We start from the raw sequence: 12,779 nt of genomic DNA on the forward strand, positions 1-12,779 counted from the left end.
CATTTACCAAATTACACTGATTGGCCAAAGGGGGGCGCTATAGTAATCAACTGTACGTTAGTCACACGCAACATCTCAAACACCACTGGCCCGATTTGTATGAAACTTTGGCGAATGATGTGTCTTGCCATATAGATCCGTCATTTACAATATTATATTGATTGGCCCAAGGGGGGTGCTGCATTATTCGCGGGGGATTACATGTTTACTGTACCTCATACCTCTGCATATTAATCTGGTACTGGTACTGTAACGCCCTGGCCATAGAGAGGGGTTTTTGTTCTTTATTTTGGTTAGGCCAGGGTGTTACATTGGGTGGGCGTTCTATGGTCATTTTTCTATGTTTTTGTATTTCTTTGTTTTGGGCCGTGTGTGGCTCCCAATCAGGCACAGCTGTAGTTCGTTGTTGCTGATTGGGAGTCACACATAAGTAGCCTGTTTTTCCTTTGGGTTTTGTGGGGGATTGTTTCTGTTTAGTGTCTTGCACCTGACAGTACTGTTTGGCTGTCGGTTTTCTTGGTTTGTTTTATAGTGTTCTTACGTTTATTAAAACTCAAGATGAACACTAACTCCACTGCACCTTGGTCTACTTCCACAGACAGCCATTACAGGTACTCCCTGTATATAACTCCATTATGGTGTATTTTATTGTCCCCCACGATGAAATTGGGGAAGGGACTGTGGCTCTGTCTCCGTCTGTAAATTCGTATCTACGTCAAACGCTATATCTCAGACAGCACTGGCCCGATTTTTGACAAAACTTCGATTAATGGAGCGTCTTGCCATATCGATCTGGCATTTACAAAATTACACCGATTGGCCCAATGCAGGAGTTTGCAATAATTAACTGAATTGTGTTAGTCACACATCATCCGTGGGAACGACATGTTTAGCGTTGCCTTGTCAATTTATTTTCATTTTTATATGGATAGAATCCTAATGGCTGAAGTAATATTATCTTCACAAAGTGTGTGTGTGTGTGTGTGTGTGTGTGTGTGTGTGTGTGTGTGTGTGTGTGTGTGTGTGTGTGTGTGTGTGTGTGTGCATGCACAGGGAAGGAAGAGGTGCGTGGGTCTTCATCACCTTGTATCTGGTAGCAGTAGCAGACTGACAAGTTGTTTTAAGGTTTCCAGTTCAGTCAGTGTAGTGGCTTTTTTCAGCCACACAGTGGCAGAAGCTACACAGTAAAAATATCAACGCTGTATGTCTGGTGTACAGTATGTCTAATGGAAAATAAGAGATACACATTTTTTGCAGTCAATAGTTGGTGTTACAAAGAGAGCATTTTTGCTAACCTTGACCCTTTCCTAACCTTAACCTAATTATTCTAACCTGCTACATTAATTCTCCTAACCTGCTGCGTAAGTTCTCCTAACCTGTTACAAAACAGTCACCTGTGGTTGTGGCTGTATCGAAGTGGTGTGTTTTTAGGGAATCTCAACAAGGATGATCAGTGCAGAGACAAATGCAGAGAACAAGCAAGTGCAGGGCAGGTGTAGGTCGCCAGGACATGTTATGTAGGCACATTCAACAAATTCACAATCAATTCAACACAAATAGCTGTCTCTGAGCAGTGCAAATGCATGTGGGGCCACACACCTCTATATCAATTGTTCCACTGTGAAATGTCAATGAACATATGAATTGGGGGGAAACAATTAAAAAAAATCTAATGTTTCCCCCCAATTCATATATTCATTGACATTTCACAGTGGAATCTACTGTAGTGATGTACTGTATTCAGTACTGAAATCATATTCCATTAAATCAGGTTACAGGGATATTTCTAAAACTCTGTCCAAAACAAATGTATTATTGTCAATACATGATATTGTATTGTACAAAGCCATGAGTGCATGGAACTCCCTTCCATCTTATATAGCGCAAGTGAACAGCAAACCTGGTTTCAAAAAACAAATAAAGCAACACCTCACAGCACAACTCCTCTCCCCCATGTGACCTACTTGTTGTTTGTATGTACTGACATGTATGTGTAATTGATAGATGCACACACAACATGTTAATGTTTTTAAATGTATGTAAATTGTAAAGTATTTTGTCTGTAATGTCTTTTTCGTTATATGTCGGACCCCAGTAAGACTAGCTGTCGCCATTGGCGTTGTCTAATGGGGATCCTAATAAATAAAAAAGATTAATTTATAGGCTAACTTGATATTGAAAAGTGGCTTGGTTTGTCTCTGTTGAATTTATTGCACTTTAATTGTTGTTTTCAACAAATATAAGCGGCCCTATCAAATAAAAGCAAACAGGTTTTGTTGCGCTAGTGAGGTAGGAGGGACTAGAACGCTGCCTGCGCCTGACGTCAGGCAGTTGGAGACAAGTGGTGAAAGGCGGTTGTGAAGGTACTGCCATAAACAGAGCGCGGACTGCGCCTTTAAGAAGTGCAAATCGAAACAGTAAAGCATTCGCGTTGTCAATGTACTAACAATGAATTTAATCGATATGGTCTTGATACAACTCTTGCTGTTGTTTAATTGCATATGGAATATTAAAGGTAAGTTTTGGCATTCTGATTCATACAGCAAGGAAAGTGTTTCATCGCTAGCTAGCTCGCTAATCGGATTGAGAAAATGGTAGCAAGCGAGCTAGGTTAGCAGCGTTAACGTTTCCTAGCTGGGAGGGGTGCAGCTCCTGTTTTTTTTGGTTTTTTTTATACGTTTATGGTTCCGCTAGGACTATATCGAGAGAGCCTGCTCGAGCCTACGAAAGGTCCACCGAAGTGAAATAAGAATGTAACTGCGGTGAATATTTTTCTTAAGACATTCTCAACTATCAAGAGTAATGTTTACTATAAGTTATATAGTATCAACATACTAGTCCCCATTACTGCAGTTTCAGTCACGCACTGTTAGTTCTGAGAATCAAGTACAGTGGTTCCCAAACTTGAAATGGGGTCCCCTGAGAATATGTGATGTTATCAAACAAATTAAGAACTTTTTTAAAATGTTTTATCTTCAACATGGTATAGAATACAACTTGTTAGTGTCGACTAAGACCTCTCACACTATTAGAATGTACTTTCATAGTTCTGGACATCCGGCAGGACCTAATATTGAGTAAATATGAACACACAGCATTAACTAACATTAGGGATATACTTTTTCCAAATGGGGTCCTCTGTATTAGAGGTCAACTGACTATGATTTTTTTCAACGCCGATACCGATTTATTGGAGGACCAAAAAAAAGCCGAAACCGATTAATCGGCCGAATTGTTTTTTATTTTTTTATTTATTTATTTGTAATAATGACAATTACAACAATACTGAATGAACACTTATTTTAACTTAATATAATACATCAATAAAATCAATTTAGTCTCAAATAAATAATGAAACATGTTCAATTCGGTTTAAATAATGCAAAAACATAGTGTTGGAGAAGAAAGTAAAAGTGCAATATGTGCCATGTAAAAAAGCTAATGTTTAAGTTCCTTGCTCAGAACATATGAAAGCTGGTGGTTCCTTTTAACATGAGCCTTCAATATTCCCAGGTAAGAAGTTTTAGGTTGTAGTTATTATAGCACAATTTCTCTCTATACCATTTTGTTTTTCATATACCTTTGACTATTGGATGTTCTAATAGGTACTTTAGTATTGCCAGCCTAATCTCGGGAGTTTATAGGCTTGAAGTCATAAACAGCGCAATGCTTGAAGCATTGCGAAGAGCTGCTGGCAAATGCAGTAAAGTGCTGTTTGAATGAATGCTTACGAGCCTGCTGCTGCCTACCACCGTTCAGTCATACTGCTCTATCAAATCATAGACTTAATTATAATATAATAACACACAGAAATACGAGCCTTGGTTTCCGGATTTGACCATATTAATGACCTATCATTTCCAAAACAAAACGTTTATTCTTTCAGTGAAATATGGAACCGTTCCATATTTTATCTAACGGGTGGCATCCATAAGTCAAAATATTGCTGTTACATTGCACAACCTTCAATGTTATGTCATAAATACGTACAATTCTGTCAGATTAGTTTGCAAACTGTTGCATATACCCTGACTCTGCGTGCAATGAACGCAGAGAAGTGACACAATTTCCCTAGTTAATATTGCCTGCTAACATGAATTTCTTTTAACTAAATATGCAAGTTTAAAAAAATATACTTCTGTGTATTGATTTTAAGGGCATTGATGTTTATGGTTAGGTACATTCGTGCAACAGTTGTGCTTTTTTCGCAAATGCACTTTTGTTAAATCATCCCTCGTTTGGCGAAGTTGGCTGTCTTTGTTAGGAAGAAATAGTCTTCACACAGTTTGCAACGAGCCAGGCGTCCCAAACTGCTGCATATACCCTGACTCTGTTGCACAGAACGCAAGAGAAGCGACACAATTTCCCTAGTTAAAAGAAATTCATGTTAGCAGGCAATATTAACTAAATATGCAGGTTTAAAAATATATACTTGTGTATTGATTTTAAGAAAGGCATTGATGTTTATGGTTGGGTACACATTGGTGCAACGACAGTGCTTTTTTTTGCAAATGCGCTTGTTAAATCACCCGTTTGGCAAAGTAAGCTGTGATTCAATGATAAATTAACAGGCACCGCATCGATTATATGCAACGCAGGACAAGCTAGATAAACTAGTAATATCATCAACCATGTGTCGTTAACCTCTTACATCTAGACGTTCCGCTAGCGGAACACCTGCTCCAATATCCAATGATAGGCGTGGCGCGAATTACAAATTCCTCAAAAATACAAAAACTTCAATTTTTCAAACATATGACTATTTCACAGCATTTTAAAGACAAGACTCTCCTTATCTAACCACACTGTCCGATTTCAAAAAGGCTTTACAGCGAAAGCAAAACATTAGATTATGTCAGCAGAGTACCAAGCCAGAAATAATCAGACTCCCATTTTTCAAGCTAGCATATAATGTCACAAAAACCCAGAAGACAGCTAAATGCAGCACTAACCTTTGATGATCTTCATCAGATGACACACCTAGGACATTATGTTATACAATACATGCATGTTTTGTTCAATCAAGTTCATATTTATATCAAAAAACAGCTTTTTACATTAGCATGTGACGTTCAGAACTAGCATACCCCCCGCAAACTTCCGGGGAATATGCTAACAATTTACTAAATTACTCACGATAAACGTTCACAAAAAGCATAACAATTATTTTAAGAATTATAGATACAGAACTCCTCTATGCACTCGATATGTCCGATTTTAAAATAGCTTTTTGGTGAAAGCACATTTTGCAATATTCTAAGTACATAGCCCAGCCATCACGGGCTAGCTATTTAGACACCCGGCAAGTTTAGCACTCACCAATATCAGATTTACTATTATAAAAGTTTGATTACCTTTTGTTGTCTTCGTCAGAATGCACTCCCAGGACTGCTACTTCAATAACAAATGTTGGTTTGGTCCAAAATAATCCATCGTTATATCCGAATAGCGGCGTTTTGTTCGTGCGTCCCAGACACTATCCGAAATGGTAAATCAGGGTCGCGCGCATGGCGCAATTCGTGACAAAAAAAATCTAAATATTCCATTACCGTACTTCGAAGCATGTCAACCGCTGTTTAAAATCAATTTTTATGCTATTTTTCTCGTAAAAAAGCGATAATATTCCGACCGGGAATGTCCATTCAGCCACTACCCAAACGCGCTACTTTTTTTCAGCCAGAGCCTGCAAAGCCACGATTCAGCATTTTGCCGCCTTCTGAGAGCCTATGGCAGCCGTAGAAAGTGTCACGGGACAGCTAAGATCCTCACTCTTCAATAAACAGAGACAAGAAGAACAACACCTTGTCAGACAGGCCACTTCCTGCATGAAATCTTCTCAGGTTTTGCCTGCCATATGAGTTCTGTTATACTCACAGACACCATTCAAACAGTTTTAGAAACTTTAGGGTGTTTTCTATCCAAAGCCAATAATTATATGCATATTCTAGTTACTGGGCAGGAGTAGTAACCAGATTAAATCGGGTACGTTTTTGATCCAGCCGTGAAAATACTGCCCCCTAGCCATAACAGGTTAACTAGTGATTATGTTAAGATTAATTGTTTATAAGATAAGTTTTAATGCTAGCTAGCACCTTACCTTGGCTCCTTGCTGCACTCGCATAGCAGGTAGTCAGCCTGCCACGCAGTCTCCTCGTGGAGTGCAATTTAATCAGCCATGATCGGTGTCCAAAAATGCCCATTACCGATTGTCATGAAAACGTGAAATCGGCCCTAATTAATCGGCCATTCCGATTAATCGGTCGACCTCTACTCTGTATATTCTAGTGTTAATGTAGGGTCTTGTGCAGTAAACGTTTGGGAACCCCTGGTCTAGTAGCAAGTTGATTTGTGTAGATTTTTGCTGGCAAAGTGATTACATGCTAATGTACAGAATTTGCTAGCTATCTAGACAGAAAGGAAAAGGCTAATCATACATTGTGACTTGGTCAATTACATTTGTCATTCTCATGATGTGCCCAACTCACTGACTTTTCTTTCTGTATTTTATATGTACACAGCCTAGCTAGATCTCTATGGCTCTGATGCAAATATAACTTTATTTCTATGGTAGACTATAATTAGTTAGTGGTCTGTATTTTCAAAATTCTAAGGTGATTTGAATTCATTCAGCACTCAGACGAACTGAAAACATGACACATGGACAGGATGTCACCTGTGATGCAGTAGCATGCATTAGAATAGACTTTCACTGACCCATGTTGGCTATTTCATAAACATGCCATCAAACATTTGACTTCATCATTATTCTTCACACTGTTAAGGTCCCACTCCATCTGGGTCTGACTACTGCTGAGTTGACTATACGCCTCATCTGTCTGACATCGAATGCATTTTTCATTTCCCTCTCCTGTTTGCCATGGGCTAAAATACATATTCAGGGTCTGTTTTTTTACCTGCTCTGACAGTCTGTTTTTGTGTGTGTGTGTGTGAACAAAGTGAGTAATTGATATGCCTGAAGCTGCTGTGGGCCTTGTGTTCCCCTGTGCCCCCTGAGCATTGAGCTCCCCTGCAATTCCTGACTGGTGTCCTGTTTATTTGTTCAATGATGGGAACAGAAACATTCCACTGCAGATTAAGTGTTGTTTCAGAGACTGCTAGGTCTGATTTAAATGATCTGGACTTGAATTTTATTTGCGCCTCATAAATTGTTATTGTGTTGTCAAATCCCCATATTGAAATTACTAGTGCATAATTTATCATCCTAATTAAAAAATGTTTTTGTTTATTCCACTTGAGTAACTCTCATTAGCTAATAAAGTAGAATGAACCATGTTTCATGGCTCTTCTTGATGAGCTAATATTCCCACTCATTTGCATTAATCATACTTTTTGGGTGTTTGTTGACTTATGTTATTCATGACGGCCAAGTTTGAGCCTTTCATTTGCCTATTTTTCTTTTAGTACAGTAATGACTCCAATCCATTCAAGGGACTGGGACATACGCTCAAATTCTAATACTGTAAAAGTACATCCTTCCTCCCTGTCTTCAGCTGTCCTTAGGGTGATGACTCTTCTGATGTGGTTTGATTCGTGAAGCAACTCAATGTTAGCCATATTGGTTTTACCTACCATGTCTGATCACTTGAAGGGTGTAAAGAATAAATACATTCTTTAAACAATGCCTTCAGCATCGAATTGGTTCACCCGACATGGGCCAGATGTTGAGTTGGGTCAGATAGTCATTTTGATGTCAGGGCTGTCAGACTAATTGCAGAACTAAACAGAGCAGCAGCAGAGCTCTGTGTGAGGCACATGTTCCCTGGTGTGTCCTTGAGCGTTTGCTGCCAACTGAGAGCGTGTGAGCAGAGAGGATGCCACCCAGACTCCGTGATGCTTCACCACGATGTTTGCTGTCTGTGGAAAAGAGGATATGAGCCAGCCAGACTGGAACTCAAATGATTACTGAGGAAACAGTTCTCTTAGAGGACAATGTTCTTTCATAAACTAAGAAGATAAGTCCGCCAATGTCCACTCCAAATGCAATTTTAAAAGCACAGATTTGTATTCAAATGGAGAGTTTGGGATTAAATTGGTCACCACTATAGCAATTAATGTCCTCTAGGCTTAGGCTATATGCTCAGAACCTCAGATATTTGTACACTGAGTGTACAAAACATTGGGAACACCCTCCTGATATTGTGTTGCATGGACTCTATAAGGTGTCAAGCATTCCACAGAGATGCTTCCCACAGTGGCTGGATGGCCTTTGGGTGGTGGACCATTCTTGATACGCGTGAAAAACCCTTAACACACTCGAACCGGTACGCCTGCACCTACTACCATACCCCGTTCAAATGCACTTAAATCCCTCTGAATGGCACACATACACAATCCTTGTCTCAAGGCTTAAAAATCCTTCTTTACCCTGTGTCCTCCCCTTCATCAACACTGATTGAAGTGGATTTAACAAGTGACATCAATAAGGGATCATAGCTTTCACCTGGTCGTTCTATGTCATGGAAAGAGCAGGTGTTCCTAATGTTTTGTACACTGTGTATAATGTTATACATTTTACTGGGAAGGCAAATTATATTAGGATTTGGGTTTCTAAATCTATAATTCAATGCTAGATGCCACATGCAGATTAATAATGAATGAGAGATGTCATAAAACCATAGATTTGATTCATGGGTGGATATTAATGATTTGTTAGGGTTTGTAGTAACAGATTCATCCCTTTTGACTCAAATATGTTTCCAGAGTTGAACATTAATTATTCATAGAGGGAAAGCAGGAGATCTGGCTAATCTGTTCTTGTTGAGAGAAACATTTTTAGCTGGTACTGATCCAAAAGCCATAATTTGTAAAGATGAAGTAAAGTAGGCAACCATGTTAATTAAACTAGTAACATCCCTACTAGAGGTCGACCGACTAATCGGAATGGACGATTTAATTAGGGCCGATTTCAAGTTTTCATAACAATCGGTATTTTTGGACACCGATTGTGGCCTATTTTTTTCTTTTTTTTTACACCTTTTTATTTAACTAGGCAAGTCAGTTAACAAATTCTTATTTACAATGACGGCCTAGGAACGGTGGGTTAACTGCCTTGTTCAGGGGCAGAATGACAGATTTTTACCTTGTCAGCTCGAGGATTCGTTTTTGCAATCTTCCAGTTACTAGTCCAACGCTCTAACCACCTGCCTTACATTTTACTCCACGAGGAGCCAGCGTGGCAGGCTGACTACCTGTTACGCGAGGGAAGCAAGAAGCCAAGGTAAGTTGCTAGCTAGCATTAAACCTATCTCATAAAAAACAATCAATCTTAACATAATCACTAGTTAACTACACATGGTTGATGATATTACTAGTTTATCTAGCGTGTCCTGCGTTGCATATAATCGATGCGGTGCCTGTTAATTTCTCATCGAATCACAGCCTACTTCGCCAAACGGGTGATGATTTAACAAGCGCATGAGAAAAAAGCACTGTCGTTGCGCCAATGTGTACCCAACCATAAACATCAATGCCTTTTATTTAAAATCAATACACAAGTATATATTTTTAAACCTGCATATTTAGTTATTATTGCCTGCTAACATGAATTTCTTTTAACTAGGGAAATTGTGTCACTTCTCTTGCGTTCCGTGCAAGCAGTCAGGGTATATCCAGAAGTTTGGGCCGTCTGGCTCGTTGTGAACTGTGTGAAGTCCATTTATTCCTAACAAAGACCGTAATTAATTTGCCAGAATTGTACATAATTATGACATAACATTGAAGGTTGTATAATGTAACGGCAATATTTAGACTTAGAGATGCCACCCGTTTAGATAAAATACGGTTCCGTATTTCACGTTTTGTTTTTGAAATTATAGTTTCCGGATTCGACCATATTAATGACCTAAGGCTCGTATTTCTGTGTTATTATATTATAATTAATTCTATGATTTGATAGAGCAGTCTGACTGAGCGGTGGTAGGCAGCAGCAGGCTCGTAAGCATTCATTCAAACAGCACTTTCGTGCTTTTGCCAGCAGCTCTTCGCTGTGCTTCAAGCATTGAGCTGTTTATGACTTCAAGCCTAACTCCCGAGATTAGGCTGGTGTAACCGATGTGAAATGGCTAGCTAGTTAGCGGGGTGCGCGCTAATAGCGTTTCAATCGGTGATGTCACTCGCTCTGCGACTTGGAGTAGTTGTTCCCCTTGCTCTGCAAGGGCCGCTGCTTTTGTGGAGCGATGGGTAACGATGCTTCGAGGATGGCTGTTGTCGATGTGTTCCTGGTTTGAGCTCAGGTAGGGGTGAGGAGAGGGACGAAGCTATACTGTTACACTGGCAATACTAAAGTGCCTATAAGAACATCCAATAGCCAAAGGTATATGAAATACAAATGGTATAGAGAGAAATATTCCTATAATAACTACAACCTAAAACTTCTTACCTGGGAATATTGAAGACTCATGTTAAAAGGAACCACCAGCTTTCATATGATCTCATGTTCTGAGCAAGGAACTTAAACGTTAGTTTTTTTACATGGCACATATTGCACTTTTACTTTCTTCTCCAACACTTTGTTTTTGCATTATTTAAACCAAATTGAACATGTTTCATTTATTTATTTGAGGCTAAATTGATTTTATTGATGTATTATATTAAGTTAAAATAAGTGTTCATTCAGTATTGTTGTAATTGTCATTCTTACAAATAAAATAAAAAATCGGCCGATTAATCGGTACCGGGGTTTTTGGGCCTCCAATAATCGGTGTGGGCGCTGAAAAACCATAATCGGTCGACCTCTAATCCCTATATTCCAACGGATCATATTCTTTTCACCTGTTGAGATGCTGTCTTTTCACTAGCGCTGTGGGACTCCACACACCGGCTTCATTATCTCCCATTCTGTTTCACGCAGACATTACATGGGGTGTGTGACTTCCCCGTACATTTGAATGCATTGGAGAGCATTTGCCAAGAGAAGATTAGAAGATGTCAGCGAGACTCGGAGAGAGAGACTCTGACGAAAGGCCTTGTTTGTATGTGGAGTATAAAACAGTGTTTTGGAGCCATCAGGAGTTGCAATCAGGAGTCCTGTGCTTTGGTAATACACAGCGGCTTATCAGGGAGGCATAGCAAAGCCTTTCAGAATGTGGGGTTGTGGAAAAATATGTAATCCTGGATTATATTTCCCCTCACATATCCAAAGAACTTCAATGAGTCTCCACAATTGACATTGTTATAAAAACACTTTATATTGTGTTTTGTTAGTTTGAAGCATACAGAGCAGCCTTCTAGTATATTCACACTCAGAAAGGCAAATATTATTGACCATATTCAAGATGTGCAATGTCAGTGTCAGAAATGCAGAGGGGCTGTGCATTTTTGCCCCTGAGAGCTCTTGATGGAAAAAGCTGCCGCAATCTTTTCAAAACAAGTCAACAGGGGCAAAATATGCCCCTAACTTTAGATATATATTTTTTCTCCATTGGTATCACACTTCATACAGTGTGTCCACAAAGGATTCTCCTTGACTCATCCAATCAGATAAAGTGCACTCTGCTGGCAGCTATCCACCCCCCTCCCCCACCACTCCCCCATCTCGCCCTCTTTGTTGTCAACATTCTTATTTTCAATGCATTTATTAACAAGTTGTGAAAATGCTAGTGTTCTTGTCTGGTGTATTGTCAACCAAGGTCAGAGATTGCTTAATTGGATTTTCACCGCTCAAGGGCATCATTTCCATGTTTCAGGTGTTGCCTAATATGCAGGCTATAAACGAATAGGCCCTATGTACGAAATGCAGGGGAGTTTGTCTAATGGTGGTATAGTATTGATACCCAAGGCAATACGACATTTCTTCACCTTAGGAGGAAATGTGATTCACACAATAGTTTTTTTGCTCCTCTAATTTAAACCTCTGAATAAGCCACGATTAACCCACAGCTGTATGTTATCACACTCTTACTGTAGTGCATGTAGGGTTGGAACTTTCAATAAATACACTCCCGCTCTCAGCTGGTTGTAGTGTGTGTGGTGCTGCAGTAGTGTAAACTCAGTGAAATGATGTGAGGAGCTGTTTCCGTTCTGTTCCATCCCAGGGTGAGCAGACAGAGTTGTGTGTGTGCACCACAAACATTCTCTGTAAGATGAAAACATGTGTCATGACAGGAAATGGGTGTGTGAGTGTGAAAGGTTGAAAAACACGGGAGTAAAGAGAAGAAAAATAAGACCTTTTGATGTAATGTCATTGCTATTGTGATGTCATATGTTTGCTGGTTGTCATGTGGACCTCAGCAATATGGATGCTGAATGGTTTTTGTTTTTATTTTGTTAAAAAAAATGTCTTCACATTTTCAAACAGTCCATTTAGTAAGGCCCGCGTCCATAGAGAGACATACCAGCTCTACTGGTAGTACAGTACTGCACCTGTCGATGACACAAGTTGTTCTGCTCACTCCATTCTTATGTTTAATAAATGTATCGTATAGAGCGTGTGGCAGGCTTACAATGGTGGCAAAAAAAAAAACATTTCAGAGTGCGCTGACCCTGCTGCTAGAGGGGGTATGCTGCTAGAGGGGGTATGCTGCTAGAGGGGGTATGCTGCTAGAGGGGGTACGCAGCTGGAGGTTGAATGTTTTGAAGGTGTACAGGACTATAAAAAGTTTGGGAACCACTGTACTAGTCAAATTAGGCCTAGGCCCTCTGAAGACAGCATCAAGCAACAATTCAGTAAACTGAAACATGTAGCCAAGCATAAACGATCAATAATGATTACCAGTGATGTTTTACTGACAGGGACCTACCAGTCATTGCTTATCAGACTC

The 12,779-nt window shown here is 39.6% G+C and overlaps 1 protein-coding gene across 1 annotated transcript in view; it reads left to right on the top strand.

Moving 5' to 3' along the window:
• Positions 1-2,332: 2,332 nt before the first annotated feature.
• The window catches only part of adam10a (ADAM metallopeptidase domain 10a), an 88,006-nt gene continuing 77,559 nt past the window's right edge, over positions 2,333-12,779 (top strand). The window contains exon 1 of the mRNA XM_014126901.2: positions 2,333-2,515. Coding sequence (XP_013982376.1) covers positions 2,449-2,515 — 67 coding nt within the window. The 5' untranslated portion in view covers positions 2,333-2,448. The remainder of the gene's footprint in view (positions 2,516-12,779) is intronic.

The sequence above is a fragment of the Salmo salar genome, chromosome ssa11 (genome assembly GCF_905237065.1).
Source record: "Salmo salar chromosome ssa11, Ssal_v3.1, whole genome shotgun sequence".
NCBI lineage: Eukaryota > Metazoa > Chordata > Actinopteri > Salmoniformes > Salmonidae > Salmo > Salmo salar.